The 21,448-nt window shown below is 37.0% G+C and overlaps 1 protein-coding gene across 2 annotated transcripts in view; it reads right to left on the bottom strand.

Moving 5' to 3' along the window:
- Window positions 1-20,986, bottom strand: part of RASA1 (RAS p21 protein activator 1) — a 48,224-nt gene extending 27,238 nt beyond the window's left edge. Inside the window, exons 1-9 of one of the 2 annotated variants that reach the window (XM_064736866.1) lie at window positions 20,397-20,986; window positions 11,590-11,739; window positions 10,218-10,353; window positions 9,381-9,451; window positions 6,589-6,706; window positions 5,695-5,726; window positions 4,169-4,221; window positions 3,404-3,554; window positions 337-415 (exon numbers count right to left, since the gene is read on the bottom strand). In XM_064736866.1, the coding sequence (XP_064592936.1) occupies window positions 337-415; window positions 3,404-3,554; window positions 4,169-4,221; window positions 5,695-5,726; window positions 6,589-6,706; window positions 9,381-9,451; window positions 10,218-10,353; window positions 11,590-11,739; window positions 20,397-20,776 (1,170 nt within the window). In that variant the 5' untranslated portion in view covers window positions 20,777-20,986. Of the gene's footprint in view, window positions 1-336; window positions 416-3,403; window positions 3,555-4,168; window positions 4,222-5,694; window positions 5,727-6,588; window positions 6,707-9,380; window positions 9,452-10,217; window positions 10,354-11,589; window positions 11,740-20,396 lie in introns of those variants that run through there. The other variant, XM_064736867.1, reaches the window with a different exon arrangement.
- Window positions 20,987-21,448: the final 462 nt, after the last annotated feature.

The following is a 21,448-nucleotide window of genomic DNA, read 5'->3' as shown; positions in this document are numbered from 1 at the left end:
GAAGAGAGGGCAGACTGGCTCCCCTTAATATGGGACTAAATCAAAGCATGAGCCCAGGAACTAGGGGTGCAGAGTAAAGGTCGAACACCTCACAACATAAACAGAACTTACCATACTTTCTGTTTACTATAACCCAGTCTTCAATAAGTGTATGTATTTGAGTATAAAATAAAAGAAACAGATGAGCTGAAAACATTAAAGCTGTTGATGATTGACTACTGGAGATTATGCTGTTTAACTACCACTGGTATCTCTGCTGTCATTTAGTTCATAAATTGATTTGATAGTGATTCAGTGTGTGACTTCAACATCAAAGGCTCAGAGATGAACTCCTACCTGCATTGGAACAGGATCTTTTAAGTAATATCCTTCAACAATCTGTTCTTTTCTGTAGTGCTCAATGATGTCAGCAATACTGTTCCAATAAGAAAAAGAATACTGAAATGTTAAACACATTAATTTTTCCACCGTTTGAGAATCTGCTTTTCCATAAAACCACAAAAAAATGTTCCCTCAAAGTTTTAATAAAATCAAGTGTTAATCATCATAATCTTATTTGAAAGGAATATACTGAAGTCAAGAAAGTTCATAAAACTGTATTCAGAATGTATTAACCTAAACTCTGCAAAATATTTTAATGACTTGCTTAAAATGTCAAATTAGGACACTGCACTTTCCACATTCAGGTAGTACATGTGCATTACCTGCTTTCCAACCCAGCTGAAAAATTGCTATTTCATTTGCAATAATTTTCCAAGTCCTAGAGTAATTAGATAAGTGGAATGAGACATATTCTGAGTGAAGTGCAATCCCCTTCTAGAAGAACAGGAATAGAAAACAGAAAAGGTTGGTAGTAGGGCTTATACAGATTACAACTGGACATCACTGAGCTATTCTTTCAAATACTCATGTCAGTAGCACTCCCCTACAGGGATGCACTGATTCTAGTCATCAGATTGAGACTGCAATCGCATTTGGAAGGCTCAGGAGAGATGTAGTGACAGATACAAGCTGAAATTCAAGGCATTTAAGTTGCTCCAATTTTTTTTCACACTACTGAAATTCACATTGTAATAAAGAATAGCAACAGGGACATCAACAGAAATTAATCATTTACATGCAAATATCCATCTAGAAAAAGAGCTAAGTAATTAAATAGATAAAAATATACTCAGCGTGACTTCTCAGTTCATGCATACTCAGCTGTGTGTGCAAAGATACAAATAAGGCATGTGTGCAATGCAGGAACAATAGCTAATACTGTAAAAAAATCTCAAAAACTTTTAATTAAAGCTATATCAAGGTATCTTGGTTGGCTTTTCTATTTTATTCTGAAGCTATGATCTAGGCAAACTTGATAAAATAATCTTCCCACAAGAACTTTTATTTTTCAGATATGTAAAATGAGGTTAATGTTTCTTTCCGTTTTAATGAAATCAAGTAGTTAATTTCAATTTTTACTGAGATGCTGTCTGTATATGCTGTTTTCTACATAAGAATTGCAACTGTGTCACACTAAAAACCACAATGACTCAGTCATTACATTTCACAGGTTGAATAGCTACTACCAACATTTGCTAATCAATCAAACAGCATTACATGAATTTTCTGACTCATCAAATTAGGAATACCTTGACCTTCAATGCAGCATCTACTTCCTTGATTAAAAATGCCATTAGGAGTTCCTCAATGTAAGGAGCAGGTGGCCTGCAAAATTTCTGCAATTTTGTAATACAGGCCAAAGAATAAAGTCAGTTGTATTTAAAAACTCTTCCTGGAGTTAGAGTAACATTTAGACTAGGAATTCCAAGCCTTGATGAAGCACCCAAGGGCTGTGTTTTTCATTATATGTTTGAACTTCCAGCAAATTTATCAACCTTATATACACAGAAATTTGAACTGAATATCACCTTAAGAGTATAGTGGTAATTCTCCCAAACATACAACAAAAACAAAGATTTTCCTTTGACACTAAGGACAATCTCCAGAAAACTACATATCAAAATACTAAAATAAATTCTTAAAGCACTTTGACATAATTTATTGCCGCTTAACTTTAAAATCTTGTTTTCTGTTCAGCTGCATAGAATCTCTTTCAGACAAATATAATCTACACACCAACTGAATCCAGCACTGCATTATAAAGTAATCTGAAGCAATAACAAGGTAGTATCTTTCTGAAAGTGTATTATTTATTACTACAAACCCATTTGAGACTAATAAGAGTTCCACTAACTTGATGATTAATTTGACATCACCAAGGATGGGGGGCTCGGGGCCTATCATCCTCACCCTAAGTCATGCAACTACAAATTGGCATTTACTTCCATGAAAGACCCTGCAGCTAGCCAAGTTTTCAGTAAGTAGCCTAATTTTCAGTAAGGATGGCTGAAGGCCAGACTGATTAATGAAGAAGGTATTCCAGCAGCCTGGTGTGGAATGGGCATAGGTTCCTAAGGATCCAATTATTTAGCCTGACAGCATCATGTGAGTGAAGTCATATGAAAAAGTCCACTGAACTTCATGAGGAGACCTCGGTATTTTCTCACACACACTTTTTAGCTGCTAAAAACCTCTACCCAATCAGAAGTGACAGAAATTCTCTATTGGGGTAAGAATGCCCTTACTCTATGTGAGCAGGTCAGGAAAAATGCTGATTTTTTTAAGGCAGACAATGACCTCTTTTTAAGGAGGAAGGTGAGTTCTCACTACTGAAAATACTTCCAGATACAGCAACTCTAAAAAAATACTATGAAAGACCAAGGTGTACTGATAGTTTCCCCCATAAAAGGGGAAAGACTTCATTATTTCTCTTTCTGTTTTGTACAAATTACTATTTTTTTGCCTCAATGGCAAAAGAAATACATCTTAAGTTTGTTCACTCTAAATGAACTGATCAATATTTCTGCTCCAAGTACCAAGCACATACTTCAATGTAATTTAGTAATTTTTTCAACAACGAAGGCATTTATCGCCTTTCTTGTAAATACTCATTTCTACTATTTGAAAACTCTACTGATTATCTCAGATAAAATTAGCATTTTTATTTTCCCCTTTTGAAATAGACAAGAACTCATGTAGAAGCTTCCAAGCTGCTTCAAATAGAGCAATCTCTTAATTAAAGATACAAAATTTATGGATCCACATGATCCATTCAAACTACAATTTACAGAGTGAAGCAACTATTTGGCAGAACAAGCACAAATACTTCAAGAGAAACAAGTTACACTTAGGTTATTTAAGCTGTAAGAATCTGCTCAGTTAGTAGTAACTACTACGGAAATCAGAGAAAATATTTAGTATAAAGGAAACTACAGTCTTAAAATCATAGTAGTAAATAGTTACCAGGAGCAAATTATGCAAGCATAAAATATGCACAATTCCTTTTGCCACAAAAACTCACCTATTATAGTATCGGCCTCCCATCATAAATTGATTGTTTGATGTTGGACATATTTTAAAACGCTGAATATTTTCACTGGTCCGGAAATAAAGTGAATAATCACCAGGAGTATTATCTGAAGGCCTCACAAGAAAACTGCACACCTGACCAACTGAAAAAACATCATAACAGTGTTATTTTTCTTAGTTATATATGTAAACCCTAAGAAAATCTATTTCTACATAAATTAGAAAGAACTGCACACCTGAAGAGATACAAACCCTATAAAGGTAAATTACAGTAGTGATCTCAAACTAGAAGAACCACCAGAATTAATGAAGAACGGTTCCACTGTAGGCTGCAACCTAGCCATATCTTTGCCATCTCTTTAAAACATCATACAAAAAAGTTTGATAACATTTTCAAATCTCTGTGCCAATATTTAAAGTAGGGTATTAAACAATATGAGTCAGAAGTACTGTTTTCAACTAAAGAAATACTTGCTTTATGAAAGTGAAATAATTGATTCCACATAAAGCAATTTAAAAAATTAATTAAATAAAAAAATTTTAGATTAACTTTACTTGAGAACATACTCAGTACTGACAGCCATGAAAGTTTTCGTCCAATGTAGTATTCTACTGAGGTAGCACCCAGAGGGATTGGAGAATCTAAAACACTCATTTATGTTTAGATATAGAAAGAAGTTTTGCCATAGTTTAATATTAACAGGATCACTTTGTGTCATTTCACTATCACTGTATTTCACATCAGAAATACACATACCTGTCATCAGCAAATTGTAAGCTTCTTGTTTGGAGATCTTCCCATGGAACCATCTTAACAAAGATGAAGAGAAAAATTAGAAAGCAAGACTACCAGCTCTCTTTTTTGGTTATGCTGACGTCTAAGACTCTGGCACCTATGAATTAATCTTTATTTTAAAACACCAAATATATATGGATGAGACAATCAATGTCCATGCTACTTAATTATTCTCTCCTCCCAACAACATGAAAGACTAACACTAATAAGTATATAAATAAATTACTTCAATAAAACACTTGGAGCTGATGTTCAAATACAAGTGAGTTTAGAGATTGATATGAATTGTCCAAAAAGTAGGTAATTTCATAGGCATTATTTGAAGTCATACAGCAATGTACTAGCATCATCAAATCTGAAGCTCAAACAAGAAGTTATACACAGAAAACCTCAAACTCAAATTTGCGAGAGCTGTGGAAACAAAACCTAGCTTTGTTACATTAATGAATATAAACTGCTTTGATCTCACACCTTGCACCTTCCCAGAGTCTTGTGTCAGAGTAGCAGTCCACAAAAGTTCACAGCCTCTGCCTAGTTTTGGCATGATACTTACCACTATTTAGAAAAGCTTGACACACTACAACTTAATAATCTGTATTTAAAGAAAGCTAAAGATACGGTGCTTTTATAAGAGAAGACTCGAATTTCTGGCTTTCTTTCTATACTATCTTCAGATATTAATATAGATTCCTATGAAAGGTAAACAACAGCTGAAAGACAGAATCAAAGCTCCACATATCCCCTACAAGCTACTTTCCAAATACGAAATTTTCACATTTGAAGACATCCATACTGCCAAATTGACTAGCAGAACTCAATAAACCAAACAGACCACTGAAATGCCTCCTTCTGCCACCAGCCTCTTGGAAAGTGGGAAACAGCAAAAAAACAGCAAGCACAAATATGACAAACAAATGAGGTCATCAGATCAGTCATCAAGGCACTAGACATTTTTCACAACTATCTGCCACTCATCTTCACTTGTGAAAGTAATCTATTAAAAGACATATCAACACACTACTGATTCTAAGTTTAATTTTTAAATTTCTTTTAAGTATTTAGGTAAATAGAAGGAAGAACAGTCACAGTCCTGTGATTTTTTCTTCAAACTTTAAGCATTATAAGAATCACAGAACTGTACAGAACACAGAATCCTTTGCATTGGAAAATACCATTGATCATCACATCCAATCCTTAACATAGGACTGCCAAGGCCATCATCAAACCAATGTCACCAAGTGCCACACCTACACACCTTCTAAATCTATCCAGAGATGGTAATTCTATCAAAAGTCCATTACAGGACTTTTTCACATTAGTTATCCCTGCATCTGCAGCAGCTAGTATATAAAGAAGTCTTGAGATTGAAAAAAAAATCTCTTTGGTTACTTTCTCAAAAACTTAGAAATCTCACAGTGGAACTTGACAAACAGTTATGATTGCTTTCAAACGACAAAAAAAAACCAAAAAAACAAAAAAAACCTTACATTTTGCCTTCATGGGGATCTTCTTCTCTTCCCTATGAGAAAATTAACATATCAAGTGAATGACAACAGTACAACTCAATTAAAAAAAAAAAAAAAGACCTCCTGTATAAAAAAAAATGACCTTTAGATATCTGAGGCATTTTTTACCTGAAAGAGTTGCTGCAGCTCTATGAAAAGCTTCCCTCTTCATTCATTAGGTGAAAACTCAGCAAAAATATTATTTCTGATGATAACTTCATTCATGATTCAAGTCCTTTAGAGGTGGTAACTTTTTAAAAAGTTTCAACCTTCTCAGCGTTCCTAGCATTAAATTACCACTGACCTATCAGTCTACAGACCAAAAGTCTAGTATTGTCACTTCAGTTTAGCTATTCACATCCGGACACAGGCATCAGTGAGAAGCATCTCAAGTAACATTGCTATTGGCAAAACACACATGCTGTGTAAGAAGATATTATAAAAAAATCTTTTTTTTTTCTTTTTTTTCTTCTCACCAATAAATTTTTAACCCAAATTTCATCCTAGTATAAAGAGAAAGATCTACCACAATGCAAAATTATATTCTGCTGAGTTAGCGGACTTTTCATGGCAATTGTAAAAAAGAAACGCAATTGAATGATTCTTCACCAGGACAGCAGATTTTAGGGAAATGCCCAGTAAATTTACAGTACTATTCATTTGCACTTATCTTTGGACAACATGAATAAACATTTTCTGATAGTAAACTATGTTTAAAGGTTTGTTTTAGTTTTTTAGAACTACTAGATGAATTTACCAGACTCAGAAAACTACACAATTAGAAAACAGGCAATTAAATGTCACTAGTTTTTGTTCAGTATTATTTTATAAAAAAATCCCATTCATTTAAGAAATCTGAATACAAAAATTACTTACCACTTCTTCTACCAGGTCTTCCACAATAAGACCTTGTTCATCTGTCCGTAGGTTTGTAACCCACATCCAGCCATCTTCCAATTCATTATGGACAATAAACATGTCTCCTTTAAGGAAACTGAAGAAGGTTAAAGCAAGATTTAAATCAGAGATACAATCATAATTTAAAGTTTAATGAACACAATGAATTTCCATAAAATATTTGGGAAAACCTATTCGAAAAATTGCAGGAACTGATATTCCAACATATCTAACATATATTTCAGTGCTCTCAACTTCAAAATGTGCTAACGGATAAAACAAAAATAGCTAAAATACAGTAATATTGTTTTTTTATCGAGAGATCAAATATGCAACACAAGTAAAATAACCCTTAGCAGTCTATAAGAAAGTAATATTCCTTTCATTGAAAAATTACCTTGCATAATGCAAGTTGTAGAATACCTATTCATTATGTTCTCACATTTGAAGACAAGTGATGCAAAGAGAATACAGAGCAGTTACCAGAGATGCCATACAATTAGCTACAAGCATAAGAAGCATTAACATTCAGAATCAGACAATCACAGAATCAAATGGGTTGGAAATTACCTCTGACATTACTGAGTACAACCTACTACCAAATACCACATGTCAACCAGACAATGGAACTAAGTGCAACATCCATAATCTTCCGAGACAGTGATTCCACCACCTCCATGAGCAGCATTTCAATGTCTCATCACCCTTTCTGTGAAAAATTTTCCCCTAATGACCAACCTAAAGCAACCCTGTAGACTAAAGGGGAATTTAAGATTATGTTCTCTTATCCTGCCACTGGTTGCCTGGCAGAAGAGACTGAACCCTATCTGGCTACATGCTTCTTTTAGGGAGTTGTAGAGAGCAATGAGATCTCCCTTGAGACTCCTTTTCTCCAGACTGAGGCCCTGCAGCTGCTTCTAATAGGACTTGTAGTCCAGGTATTTTACCAGATATTTATTACCCTTCTCTGGACACACTTCAGGACCTCAATGTCTTTCCTTGAATGGCCCAAAACTGGACATGGTTCTCAAGGTGCGGCCTCACCAGTGTTGAGCACAGGGAAAGAATGACCTTCTTAGTCCTACTAGCCACAGCACTGCTGATCCAAGTCAGGATGCCCTTGACTCTCTTGACCGCTGGGGCACAGCTGGCTCATCCTCAACAAGCTGCTGACCAACACCCACAGGTCCATTTCCACTGGGCAGCTCTCTAGGCCTGCAGAGAGTTTACTGCGGCCGAAGTGCAGGACCCAGCACCTGGTCTAAGGGAGTTTTCATTTCTGGAGACTAGTGTAAGTTACTCCTTAAATATTAAGAACACAAACTCAGGTCACATGAAAACCTTTCACTGCAGCACAGAATTTTTAACCATGTTTCATGATGCATCAAGGTACAGGAAAACCAATAAAGAGTGAAGCTCATTAACTACCATTGCAATTAAAAATTTCATAGCAAATGTCTGTGGCATGGCTCTCATTTGAAGTATGCTAACAGAAAAAACAAAACACAACAAACCACTATTGAAAACAAAGAATAAATTCAACTGCTATTCAGCTTTAACAGGTAACAAACAACAAAAGCACCCTCCATCATTGCATAGTTACTGCATGAAAGACATGTTGAAATTAACTCAGTAATACTTCAAACTTAAGAAATATTTATTTTGATATTAAAATTTTAAGTCAAAATTCTCTGAAATACATAATTACTTCAACAGCATATTAATTCAATCTAGAACAAACTTGAGAACTCTGGTCTCAGCTATGCCATGAACTGAACTATTTTAGCCATGTAGACATCAAAACACCAACTCTGCATTTCAGCTCTGTCCTAAAAGAGGAAGAAAAGGTTTAATTGCCTACAATTTTTGTTATGAAGCTGACAGGTGCAATAAGACACGTAAAAGATTATTTTTTGTTGTTCTCCCACAGAGTAGGAAGCCTTAGCTGCAATGTGCCATTAGAGAGCCCGTTCCCAGTTTATTACCTTAGTAAAACACATAATTACAAAAACAAATATCCTCATATCATCCTTTAAAGGATCAGACTGGACTGTGAGTCCTAGACTAAATTTCCATCCAAATGATGATATAAAGCTCTCATACGATAATAATCTTAAACCTAAGAAAATTCCCAATTCAACTGGTGTATTACATCAGTTTATGAAATCTGTCGCATTAGAGAGATCAGAAACCACCACAAGTCACTTTCAAATCCTCCTATTTTTTCAGCAGGAAAAAAATTATCTCAAAAAAGCAGTATCAATCCCAAGTAACCAGAAAATGGTCTTCTATTGAAATACTCACTTCTTCCATTCTTAAATTTGTAAGTAGCCAAGGCCCACTTTCTCTTTCTAGTGATCTGAATTGTTTCCCTCAGCTACACATCTAATAGTTCTGTGTCAGTTTAGGAAAAAACCTAGCTCATTTCTTTCACACACTCAGATAAGGCATTTCCATACAGAATTCTTTGACACATAAATTTGTCCTTTTGGTAAAAATCTAGGGCTTTATAAACATATTTCAAAATGATAAGATTTTAATTCTATGTACCTTTACGTACCTTCCATTCAATTAATGCAAACAAATATACCAAGAACAAAATGTCTTACTCGTATTTCAAACCAAAGAACAGAGAGATATAATCTGTTAATCTAACCACGTCAAGTTTAAGATGCAATTGGAAAATACTCGCATACAAACACCTACCTAAATTATAACTATTTATGAATACTCTTGAGAACTTCACAGCTACTGCTGTTACTCAAACATACCTTATTTCATCAGTTTCTGGCACTTTGGTGTAAGGTAGAATTGCTCGAACTCTCCTTCTGTCTTCCACAGGCTACAGTTTAAAAAAAAGCAATGTTTTTTTCTCTATACTCTGTACTGTATATTCTATACTGTAGAATCTTTTTCCCCAGCCTTATGCTATTCTGAGGCAAAGAACAGAACTTATATCCCCCTTGCCAGTTTTTTATTTCCAAAGCTCAAAAACACTGTCAACTAGAAACATGCAATTTGTTGAACTAAGAGCACTTACTTAAAATTTTTTTTCACTTAGAGCAGAAATAACATCCCGAATTTTAAAATTCAGAAACACCTTTATTCAGGTTTCGGGTTTTGTTACAGGAGATATTTTGCAGTGGTTTTTTTTTCATTTTAATTACTTTTGTTGTTTTAAGGATGGGCATGTGAAAGAAACCTTGGTTATCTACAGGATGCATTTTGAAACTATTGCTAGATATCCAAAATGTGAGAGAACAGTGACAGTTACAAGGTAACAGTGCTCTTTATTAAAAGAACTGAACTTTATTACAAGATAACAAGTATTGTCTTGTTTTTTTCTGTCTACTTAAAATGATGTTACTACATTGTGCAATAACTGCAATATCTTTATCTTCCTCATTATGTATTTTATTAAATAGCAATTTTTTTCATCATTACTTTGTATCAGTAAAAATGCATTTTTATACTCCCTATAGTCCCACATATGCCTATGCCAAACAACAGGAAACTTTCTAAAATTTTTTTCCCAAAGAAAATTTTGAATTGTGATTAAAGTTACAAACATTTTAGTAAGTTGGTCTTCAGGAATTTTTTTTACTTGCCTCTGGAGGTGCTACAGGAAATAAGAGCTTTTCCCCTTTCAGCAAGCAGGACACATGACTGTAATAACCGATCAGGTCTGAGAGGGAAGCAAAGCGACGCCCACCAATGTAGTAGTCTCCACACATGGCAATAATCCTGTTAATAAAAAAACCAGAAGATTGACATTAGAAAAAAATTTGCTACCAATTTTTTTTAAGAAAAGGAGATTAGCATCATGTTTAATTCTTAAAACAGTGCCTACATTCAGCAAAATAGAGTATTACAGACCCTCTGTAAACATGTAAAAAAAACCTAATGAATATTTTATCAAAAATATTCATACATATATTTTATGAGCCACCAGTTTTTTATCTAAAAAAGTGCTGATTCACAGAAAAAGACAGCACATTTGTCAGAACTAAATGAAACAAAATAAAAAAAAGTAAGCACGAACATCCTGGAAAACTGAAATAATGCACTACTACACAACAGCATTATTACTTGTATCATGCACAACAAACACCTTTTATAATAGGCACAAAATGAACGAAGTAGCAAAGTACTTTAACAAAAAATTACTACACCTCAAAACTACACAATGCAGAAAACAAACACCATCAAAAATTAGTCATTTTGTTACAGTTAGTTTAGCATCCATATTAAATGTTAAAAAATTACTTTGGAATAATCAAAGTATCTCCTGTAACTCAATTTTAAAAAATTATATCTAATGGGAAAAAGCTCACACAACCATTTCAGTAGTTAATGCATAATCTGAATTAAGCTGTTTCTCCCAAGAAGTAATGTAAAATGCATACAAAGATGAATCTTCAGATATTAAGTCCAAGCTCATAAGCACATAACACTGCAACAGAAGTCAGAAAACAATGCTCAGGACATATGCTGAAAGCTGTTTCCAGCAAACCTTTCAATTACTAAACATATAATCTATTCCTGGCTTTTGCTTTGGGCTTTTTTTTGCTTGTTTGGGGTTTCTTTGTTTGTTTTGGGAAGTGTTTGTTTGTTTGGGGTGTGTTTTTTCCCCTCAAAATTAAGGAAGCAACCAGGCGTGCTAACTACAATCATTACTATGGAACAGACACAAAACAATCTCCTTCACTGACTAATGAAACCTGCAGGGGCTTTAAGTCTATTCAAACCACTTTAGGCAAGCTTCTCTATCCAGATATTTTTGGTTTCCTCACACTTCAGTTCTTCACCCTACAAAGTAATTTTAAAGTAGCATGATTTAAAACAATCAAACACAAGTAAAAATCTGTACAACTAAAGCTTTAAGAGCCAAAAATACTGTATTATAATGCAATCATTGTTCACTTTATTGTGTTCTGAAACAAAAAGTAGATAGATCAAAATAAAACACTTAATTCTCACCTAAAATGATTGACATTTGTTTTACTAAGGAATGAAAGCACAAATGAACCTGGTCTCCGATCACTCTCTCGAATAAGGTAACTTCCAGGTTTTCCCGCTTGTCGAAGACGTTCTTCTGCAATTGTTCTGTCAAGTTTTCCATGATACCATCTGAAAAAGAGTAACAGTGGGCATCCTTAGAACTTAAGGGTTTTGTTTACTTTCAGAAAATAGTCCTGTGAAAGGAAGAAAATCTTTCAGTCAAAACCCATATAACTCCAAAACTTTGTGAATCACATTGTTACAAGTTCATCCTCCTAGCTGACTCATTTCCAAAAACAGCATTTTTAACATAGCAGAGTTTTCCAGATAACCTACTTTCCCCAAGGAACAACCCTAAGAGGCAGAGACTCTATACATATCATAGGTTTTATCTCCTCCCTAATTTGTTTACTTTAAAAAAACAGAAACTGTGGTGCCTGACGTGGCTTGGAATTACTGTATTTTAAGCCTACGAAGAGGTCAGTTCAGGCTCAGTATTCCAAAAGCAGAAACACAGAAGTGAATTCTATCAGACTGTTCCTCAGCTGACAGTGATGCTGCTGCAGCAAAGCCAGTAAAGAACTGGACAGCAGTCACCAGGCCACCATCCAGCCCCAAAATCAACTTTCCTAATCACAATGTGCACTCTCTCAATCAAAAGTGAGTGCTGATACATGGCAATCACAGACTGCAAAATATGACAAAGGAAATCTTTAATCTACTGCTGCCATTCAAGCATTCAATCACCTTTCTCAGTTTATTTATACAGCCAGTGTCAGAACACTTGTTCTACTTCAAATGATCAAGATTAACTTGTTCTTCTTTCAAGAAAGTAGTGATATAGAGCAGTTTTCAAAGACAGCCATTGTTATCATTACCTTCACCAAGCCACAGCATAGTCCAGAGCTATATATTGCAATAATTCATTAGCTCCTCCACCTAATTTTGCTTGATCAAACCTTTAATTTTTACACTCAGAAACTGTCAGCTTCAAAACAGCCAGTGTTTTAGACAATTAAAATCCTTCACCACTTCAGATCACATACCATTTATCTCTAACACTTCAGACTGTTTTGTAAGATTCACAAACATGCAATTTAGAAGATATGTAAATGATCTCTTGAATCAATATATGCAAAAATATCAAATATTTCACAGCATACAGCTTCAAAATTTTAAAAAATTAAAAGTTGAGCTGTTGATAAAATCTGAACAAAAGCAATTTTTTTCTACAAAATGGAAAAAAAAAGCTTTGAGAGCTTTTATCAGAAAACCTTGATAAACCAAACCAAAAAACACCATTTCACCAGGAGGAGCAGCACAAGTATAAATACTGTTTAACCTGACAAACCTGGGTGCTTGCTAGTATTGCTCCCCCTTGCTTCTCTTCCTCATCCTGATCAAAACAAGCTAAACCAGTAGAAGCACTGTTGTGTCTGTACAACATTTAAAACTTGCAACTGCTGCAGACCTAGTTAAATCAGCAAGAGCCTGTGTCACTCCATTCCAGAGCAAAGCAGCTTCATTCATGAGCAGAAATCTGTCATTCAGAGACAGTCACAAAGAAGTGGTCATGCCTTCCCGACAAGGAGAGTCTTTTAGGAAATGAAGCAAAACAAAGACAGCTGATTATCAAGTAAGATTAAGATTAAATATTCTGTGTGTCAGTGTGCCCAGCGCAGCTGAAACCTGAGTGAGTTTGCTCCCAGCACGTTGCAACTGAGCACTGCTTTCCTGGACAGACTGACTTTCAAGAAGTATATAACTCCTCAACATTCCATTTCATGAAATCTATTCTAGACTAATAACAGATTCATTGAGCTTTTATTTGCTCCTATTTATCACACACTTGAGGAAAATAATCTTAATTCTATTGAGAGACCCATTGCATTAAAATGTCAAATTTAAAGAAAGGCACAATTTCAAAATGAAGACGTGAGAGCCTCAATAAGAATGCAAATTACACAAAAAATTTTACAGAAGAAATAGAAAGGCAAGGGCAGATAGAAGAATTTTTCTGTAAAGGTCCAGGATTTCTAACAACAACAGCACAAATTTAGGTGCCCCAATTCTCAGTCCAGGAGCTTCAAACAAAAAAGACCCCTCGTTGCTGGTGATGGCAATATATATATATTATATGCCACATCCTTTAACACTGAACAGGCTATACTTTGTCCCATTCAACACTTTTATATCAAGTGTACCAGGAGACATTTATTACCTGGTAAAACATTTAAGGAAAAGTTTGGTTTTGGAAATAAAAATATTAAGTTAACTTCTGAGTGCAATTACATTCAGTGTCACTGAACCCACATATAAAATGTAAACTTCTGATGCAAAAAACCACTGTATTTACAGCTCACACTGCATTAGTGTAATGTACCAAATTACAGTATAGTACTAGTCACAGAAATAAGTATTAACACTAAATTTAATACAAATTACAGTAAAGCAGTCAATATTGAGGAATGACATGAGAAAACAGCTCAAGTGATATCCTCAGGAAACCTTGTAGATTTTACACATCTTTAAAAAAATAGGATACACACTTAAGTGCAAACTTGTATAATACCTTTAGTGTATGCAAAACGGTTGTCAAGAAATAACTGCATTTTTTCAAAGAGCAGTTTCATCAATACATAAAAACAGTTTTTCACATAATACATAATCCAGGAGCACTGAAAGACATCACCATCAGAATCAATGTCATATAACCCATCCTGCTATCACCAGTTTTCAGTATTATAGAAAGATACATTCTGCAACTTCCCATCATAATCTTCAAGGACTTTGATAGCAAACAGTAAACACTGTTTCACAAAACTGCAGTACTCAATCTCATTTAAGGGTATTGACTAATCTAATGAGCACTAATGAAAGATTTTAACATCTCTTACGCTGCACTACAAAGAAAGATCCATCCAATAGTCAGTTTTATTCAAAGAAAGTAGAACAAAAATGAGTAAACTACAGAGCTAGCCATACGCCTAACTAAGAGAATAGAACACAGAACACTCTGATGGAAATAAACAGGCTACCATCATTTCTGAAATGAAATAAAGTGACCCCCAGATCCTTTCGTTTTAAGCTCCAATCAGTTAGTTGAGTGAAGCCTGAGTATTTCGGCAAAAATACATCACAGGAAACCACCTCTCCTTCTGAGTTTTCTACCTCAAGATTTACAACTTCAATATTTTGCAATCAAAACAATTTCAAATTTGTTTTCAGTCCAAAGCAATGCCAACCATAGAGATTCTTACTGGATGCAAAAGGAATTGCTATGTATGGTCTACTATAAGTCTCATGAAACGAATTAAAGTTTGGATGTGAAGGTATCACATTAAAAACCTGCCTAGCTTATCATAAACAAGTTGCCAAATGACTGTGACTTACAAGTTCTTACACTCAAAATTCTAACGCACTACTACTTAGATGTACATCCTCCATCCTTGCCAAAGACAAGATCCCTATAATTTCTCATCAGTCATCTCTGCTTGTTTGCCTGACCCTACCTAGGAACACTACTGTATTTCTAAAATTACCTTTGCATTTTTTTTAAATGCTGACAATCCACTCCTTTCATTGTGTTTTGAGCAAACATAATTCAATGACATTCTGAATCACAGCTAGTACTCTAACAATGCAGTTACTGTTATAACACGCATTGAAAGAGAGTAAGTATAAGTAGCCTTGCAAGCATATGTTATAAAATCATTCAACTATAAAATGTCCTATCAATTATACATTGCAATTAAGGTGTTTTTTTCTGTGACTACCTGTTTAACTTGCCTGCTTTAAGAAACCTGTGTAATTGTTCTTTATTTTGCTTCTAAGAGAATATCAGTAAAAGGCTTCCATGTTTCAGAAAATTGTCAAAACTGTGCATGAAAATACTCCCATTTGCCAGTTTATTTCAAAAACAACGTGTTCAGAACTCCAACTCTATCTATCACAATTTAATTACAATATGCAGACAAAGACACAATATCACAAAGAGCCTCTATATCCACACATGCAATATACAGATGCACAGAAGAATGGTGCCTATACCACCGCCACACTGAGTGGCTGACAACCATACGTCAAGTCATGAACCTCATGGAATGAGCTGCACTGCAGTCAGAGCTGCGACCTCTGGTCCACACACAAACAAGAGATCCCTATATTTTCCCAAGCTACACGGAAGATGTTGGGTAGTCACACCAGCCCCATTAGGCCCAGCCAGCCATTTCTATTGTCAGGAGGGATGCATTTAGCAAGTTCGCAACATAGCTATATGGTTTCTGGCCCCCACCACCACAAGACCCGTGCAAGGAACAAGCCATTCACAAAAAGGCAGTAGATGGTGAATTTACTATATGGAAGGAGGCAGCTGGTATTACGTGTAGAAGCATGTCACACTGTACAACCAACCTTTATTTACATATTTCCTTTTTACATGTGGGAAAAGCACATGCGAAGTTTTGCCACACAGGCACACTGCTGGCTTTGTTCACATCCTCACGCCCACATGCTTCTCTGCAGAGCTGCTTTCCAGCTGTTTAGTCCCACCACGTGCTTAGTGTTACTACTCCCTAGTGCCAGAGCTCTTCTGTTTCCTTTGTCTAGGGACACAAGCTCTCCCACAGCCCAATTCTCCAGCCTGTCCACATCACCCTGGATGTCAGCACAGCTACCTGATGTTTCAGCTTCTCCTCTTTCAATTTTGCATTATCTGTGAACTTGCTAAGGGTGCATGCACTCTATCTAAGCAGGTCACAGTACTGGCCCGTGAAGGCACCCTAGGGAATACTCCCAGTAATTTGCTTCTATCTGGACTTCGAGCTGCTGATCACCATGCTCTGTTCCTAGTCATTCAACCAGTTTTCAATGCACCCCATGTCGTTCAACCTAAGTTATACTCCATCAGTCTGCCTGCAAGAAGACTACGGAAGACAGTGTCAAAAGCCTTAGTAAGTTATGGAAAACTCTCTCCCTTTCTCCCCCAAGTCAATGACTAGATCACAGAAAGCTCTTAGGTTGATTAAGCACAATTTTCCTATTATAAATCCATGCTGATTACTCCTCACCACCTTCAGCACTAAATATGATTAAAAGATAATAGCATTTAAATATATTATATATTAAATATATTAAAATTTAATAACAGAAACCTTTTTCTGTTGCATCACTAACAAGTCTGATAGAGAAAATATTTTATATAAAAATAAAAACTATTCAAGACCACCTTCAGTCTTTAAATAGTGCATAAAAGTAAATAAAGCAGGTCAAGTGTATAAACTCTGTCAAGCTCTGAACATTTACTAGTACTGACCATACACTGGAGGGACACTGAGGAACCAACCCTGCAACACTTATGCGCAGCACAAAGACTATGTTAAAATAAGAAGTCTTCTCCTCTCTTCCACTATGCCTACCAGCAAGACATATTACAAGATGCTTATTTTTCTGGGGAGAAAGATATGAAAGAAACTGAAAAACTACTATGGGAATTTTACAAATTTATGCTTGAACCAAAATATGGAGTCCTATTCTGAAGAGACCTAAGCCCTCACTAGAAAATCTGTGTTCACCTTCCCTTCACAACCAGAGAACATATAGACAAAAAAACTTGAAAAAACACAGTACAGTATTACACTTCTCAATGGGGTAGGCTAGTAAATGAACTGCCAAAGTCCCACACTGGTATTATGGGACTCAATCAATGCCACAAAATAAAAACTAAATAAAGAGCATGTAAAGACATTCTAGTTACATTTCTAGTTTAAACAAAATTACATTCTCTAATGTTAACTAGAAATACTAACTAAACTACTGAAAAATCATCCTCAAACTTCTGGCTTCAAATGCTGTCCTACTTCTGGTTTTATTTATCTAAAGTTTTCATTTACTAATGAACTAACACACTCAGTTTACTTACTGCTTCACTTCCTGCGGTAGGTTAGGTACAATATTGTTTCACTGTGTTTAACTACTCATTTAAGACTACTTCTAACACCACACATCTCACCGGAAGCAGCCCAGAATACACTATCCACCGACTTTTGAAAAACAAGGTGTTGTCTTCCATGCACAACAGGAACTAATGAAGAAAATCATTATCTAATAAAGACAATATTCTATGCTAACTACATTAACTGCTAAACAAAGAAACCTCACATGCTAAAATCTATTGACATCACATCTCATTTTCTTTATACAGGTACCTAACTAAACACACCAACATTATTTCCTGATAATTTATAGTGCAACAGATTCCTTCACTAGTCAGGAAAAAGGCCTTCTGCAATTATTCAGAAAAATTTTTTTCTTGAGTTACTGAAACAAATGCAGAACTTTCAGCTTGCCACCTCGAATACTCATGTGAAGATACTGGAACTTCACTGTATGATGAGGAAAATGGTCTACTTTAATGCAACCCATTCTTATTCGTATTTCTCTGTCTTCATCTTCAGTTTTTTCTTACTATGTTGCCTGAACAAGCTCCAAGAGTGACTGTAAGAATATATCTGCTTTGGGCAAGATTTGTTTTAACCAAAGAGTATTTTGACAGTCTATTTCATTTTGCGTGGTTGATCACTTACAGATTTCAACTGATTTCCATTTCAAACTCATAAACATTGCTCAAAAAACACTATATGAAAATGCAAGTTTTGCAGCAATACTGGAATGGTTCCTGCCACATTAATGCAGTGCTAGGACAGAAAATAATTTTAAATCAAATACATTAAAAAATGAGCATTCATTCATTCATTAAATCCCAAGGCATTTCCTTATGCTATTTGAGCCTCTGTCACTGAGGTCTGCAAATGGGGCAGAAAGCAAGGGAAAAGATGACCTAAACAAACTCAGCGTTACCTTTATTCCCTAGTATCCTGTGCATCCCAACTGGCATTAAGCTGCAACAGAAACACACCACTGCTGTGCTCTATAAAAATGAAAGAACACACACACACATACTGAATAGACAGCCTAAAATTAGCTTCACTCCAGATCAAAGATTAAAAATATCAACCCTACTGTGAGATTCTGAGTGTGTGAATAAAGAGGAGGTCTTATATGCTAGTATCCTGCCACTGCTTGAATATTAAAGAATACACAATAAAAGAAGATATATTCCCCAGATCTCCCTGAGCAAACCATATTTACAACATCCTCATGGGAAGTGCAGAACCTGCAGGTGCTACATTTCCCATCTCTTTGTACTAGTTACTACAAAAGCAAGAATGCCAAATTTACACTATTTCAAAGCATACTCATGTTTAAAAAAGCATTTGTAACATCTTTATAGCCTAAAAATTGTAAGACTAGGAACTCATATTGTGTCTGGTTTGTGTTTGAGCTTTTTTGTTTGCTTTGTGCTTGTTTTTTTAATCTGCAAAACAAGCTCAGAGAAGCTTGTTATAAAGGCTATTATAATTTTATGCCCTACTTAAAATGAAAATGGCTCCTGAAATCGTAAGAGTATGCAACATAATGCCAAAGTTAACTCTGCTAGTCAAGTTATGACAGAATATAAAGAACAAATCCAAAATTTCACACAGATTATTAGTTAACTTTCTGACCTGTCTCTTAAAATACAACTGTATGTTATTTCCTAAATTATCCACTATATGCAAGTACTACAAAAACAACATATTTATAGAAATTATACTAATGAAAAAATGCAAGCCTCTGAAACCATTTCAGTTTGGGGAGAATATGATAAGGATATGGAAGAAAATGCTTATTTTCTATTCCAACACACCCCTTAGAAGTGCTTTGAGTAAACCTGCAGATTTTCTATAGTGAAATCCAAAGTTTGTATTAAGAGTATTTACTAATTACATGGACTCTATATAACATTATCTGATCTTATATTTCACACAACTTAAACAAAGAACTAGTCTGCCTCTAGTGGAAGATTCTTTCTAGTACCAGCACTAAAGGAATCCAAATTAAACTGATGTACGGATAAATACAGTAAAATTTAATTATAAGTTTACAGTTTATTCCAAATGTCTCCTCTCTCCATGCATAACCTTTATGAAAACAACTTTAAATTGGCTGAGCAGCAAGGCAGTTAAAACATTTATAAAAATATCTCTCTGTTAACACTTTTAAAATTGGAAATTATTTTAATTCCTTTTAAGTCCATGACTCAAGACTGCCTGAATTTTTAAAAAGATCCAATCCAACAAGTGAGCATTACTTTGGCTGTTTCTATATGAAATGGAAAATACAAGTTATCTTCTTTTCTTTTTAACAGAAAGTAATGCAACACAAAATGATGACATGGTAAATTAGGTCTTTTATACCTTGGATGGGGTTTTTTTACTCTATTTACAGAAATTAAATTTATTACTCTACCGTGAAGGGGCTACCAGTGACTGGAAACGTCTCCCCAACAGGTAGTTTAAAAGATAACCAGAATAACTCACTCTTCCTGGCAGCCTCTGCAGTACTGCTATGAAAACTTGCAAAAAACTAATTCAGCCGCCTTTTTCCCGTGAGGTGATGCCACTCAGGACCAGCTCCCCGTGAAGGGGAAGGAGTCCGACCTCCCTGTTGCCGCCGTTCACTCTCCCGACTTGCGGGTGGGCTGCGCTCCATAGACCACGGGCAGTGTCCCCGTGAAGCAAACTTCCTGCTGGAACGGAACGGCAGGAGGGAGGGAAGGTGAAGAGGTGGGACGCAAAACTTCCGAGAGACTGCCAGCCGAGTTTGACACACTGTCTCCCCGGCCAGCGGTGGGGGCCCGGTACCCACACCCCACATGGATTGAGGCGGGGGCGGCGGGTACTCACTGATTGGTGGGGGGCGCGTTGAGCGGAATGGCCACCTCCTCTTCCTCGTACTCCGGCCCGTCCAGTGAGTCTCCCTCGTCCACTGTCCCCAGCCCCCCGGCCAACGCTGGGGGGGGCGGCAGCGGGGGGAAGCCGGGATCAACAGCCGCAGCGGCCGCTGGAAGGGCTGGCCCCGCGCCCAGCTCCAGTAGCTCCAGAACTGAGCACAAATCCGGCCCGCCTGGGGGGCCGCCGCCGACCAGGAAGGGGCCTTGCGGCTCCGGCGCCCGACCGCGGCACAAGGCGGGGCAGTGCCCCAGCTCACCGGCCGCGGCGGCTCCCGCCGTCCCGGCCACAGCGCCCGAGCCGCCCTCCTCACCCGTGGCCTCGGCCGCCATCATGTTGAGCCTCACCGGCAGCTTTACACCGGGGAGGAGGCGACAAAGGGGCTCCGGGCCCCTGCCCCCGCCGCGCGCCCCCCCCCCCCCCCGACCCGGCAGGCAGTGGACCGGGACGCGGCTGAAACTTCCCGGCAGAGACGGCCGGGAACAATGCCCAGCTGGGCGGGGGCTGGACCGCTCCACAGGGCCCTGCGCGGCTGCCTCGGCCCGCAGCCGCCCCAGGGAAGCGCCGCCCGCCCGGGGAGCTCCGCGCTTGCGCGGCACCTCTGCGCCTGCGCGAGTTGCGCGGCCCGGCCGGGCCAGGGAGGCAGTTTTCTTTCCGCGGTTGCGGGGCTGGGAGCGTGCCGTAGTAGGGTGATTCACTAGTTTAACACAACGTGAGCACAACACAGCTCTGAACCCGTATGATCCAGGACCAGAGCCATACCTTTTGAACACCTACAGGGATGATGACTTCATTACCTCCCTAGGCAACTCATTCCAATGCTTGACCACCCTAACAGTGAAGAAACGCTATTGAGTGACTTCCAATCAGCTTATTCTGTATCTGAGTCTCCTCTATCTGGTTTGAAGCCGTTTTGACTGGTCCTGCCATTGTAGATACAATAGAAGAGACCAGTCCCCACCTCACTATGGCCTCCCTTCAAGTATTTATAGAACAAGTGGAAATGT

The sequence above is a fragment of the Zonotrichia leucophrys genome, chromosome Z, assembly GCF_028769735.1.
Source record: "Zonotrichia leucophrys gambelii isolate GWCS_2022_RI chromosome Z, RI_Zleu_2.0, whole genome shotgun sequence".
In the NCBI taxonomy this organism is placed as follows: Eukaryota; Metazoa; Chordata; class Aves; order Passeriformes; family Passerellidae; genus Zonotrichia; species Zonotrichia leucophrys.
Note: the sequence above shows the minus strand (reverse complement) of the source record. Positions and strands in the feature narration are given on the sequence as shown.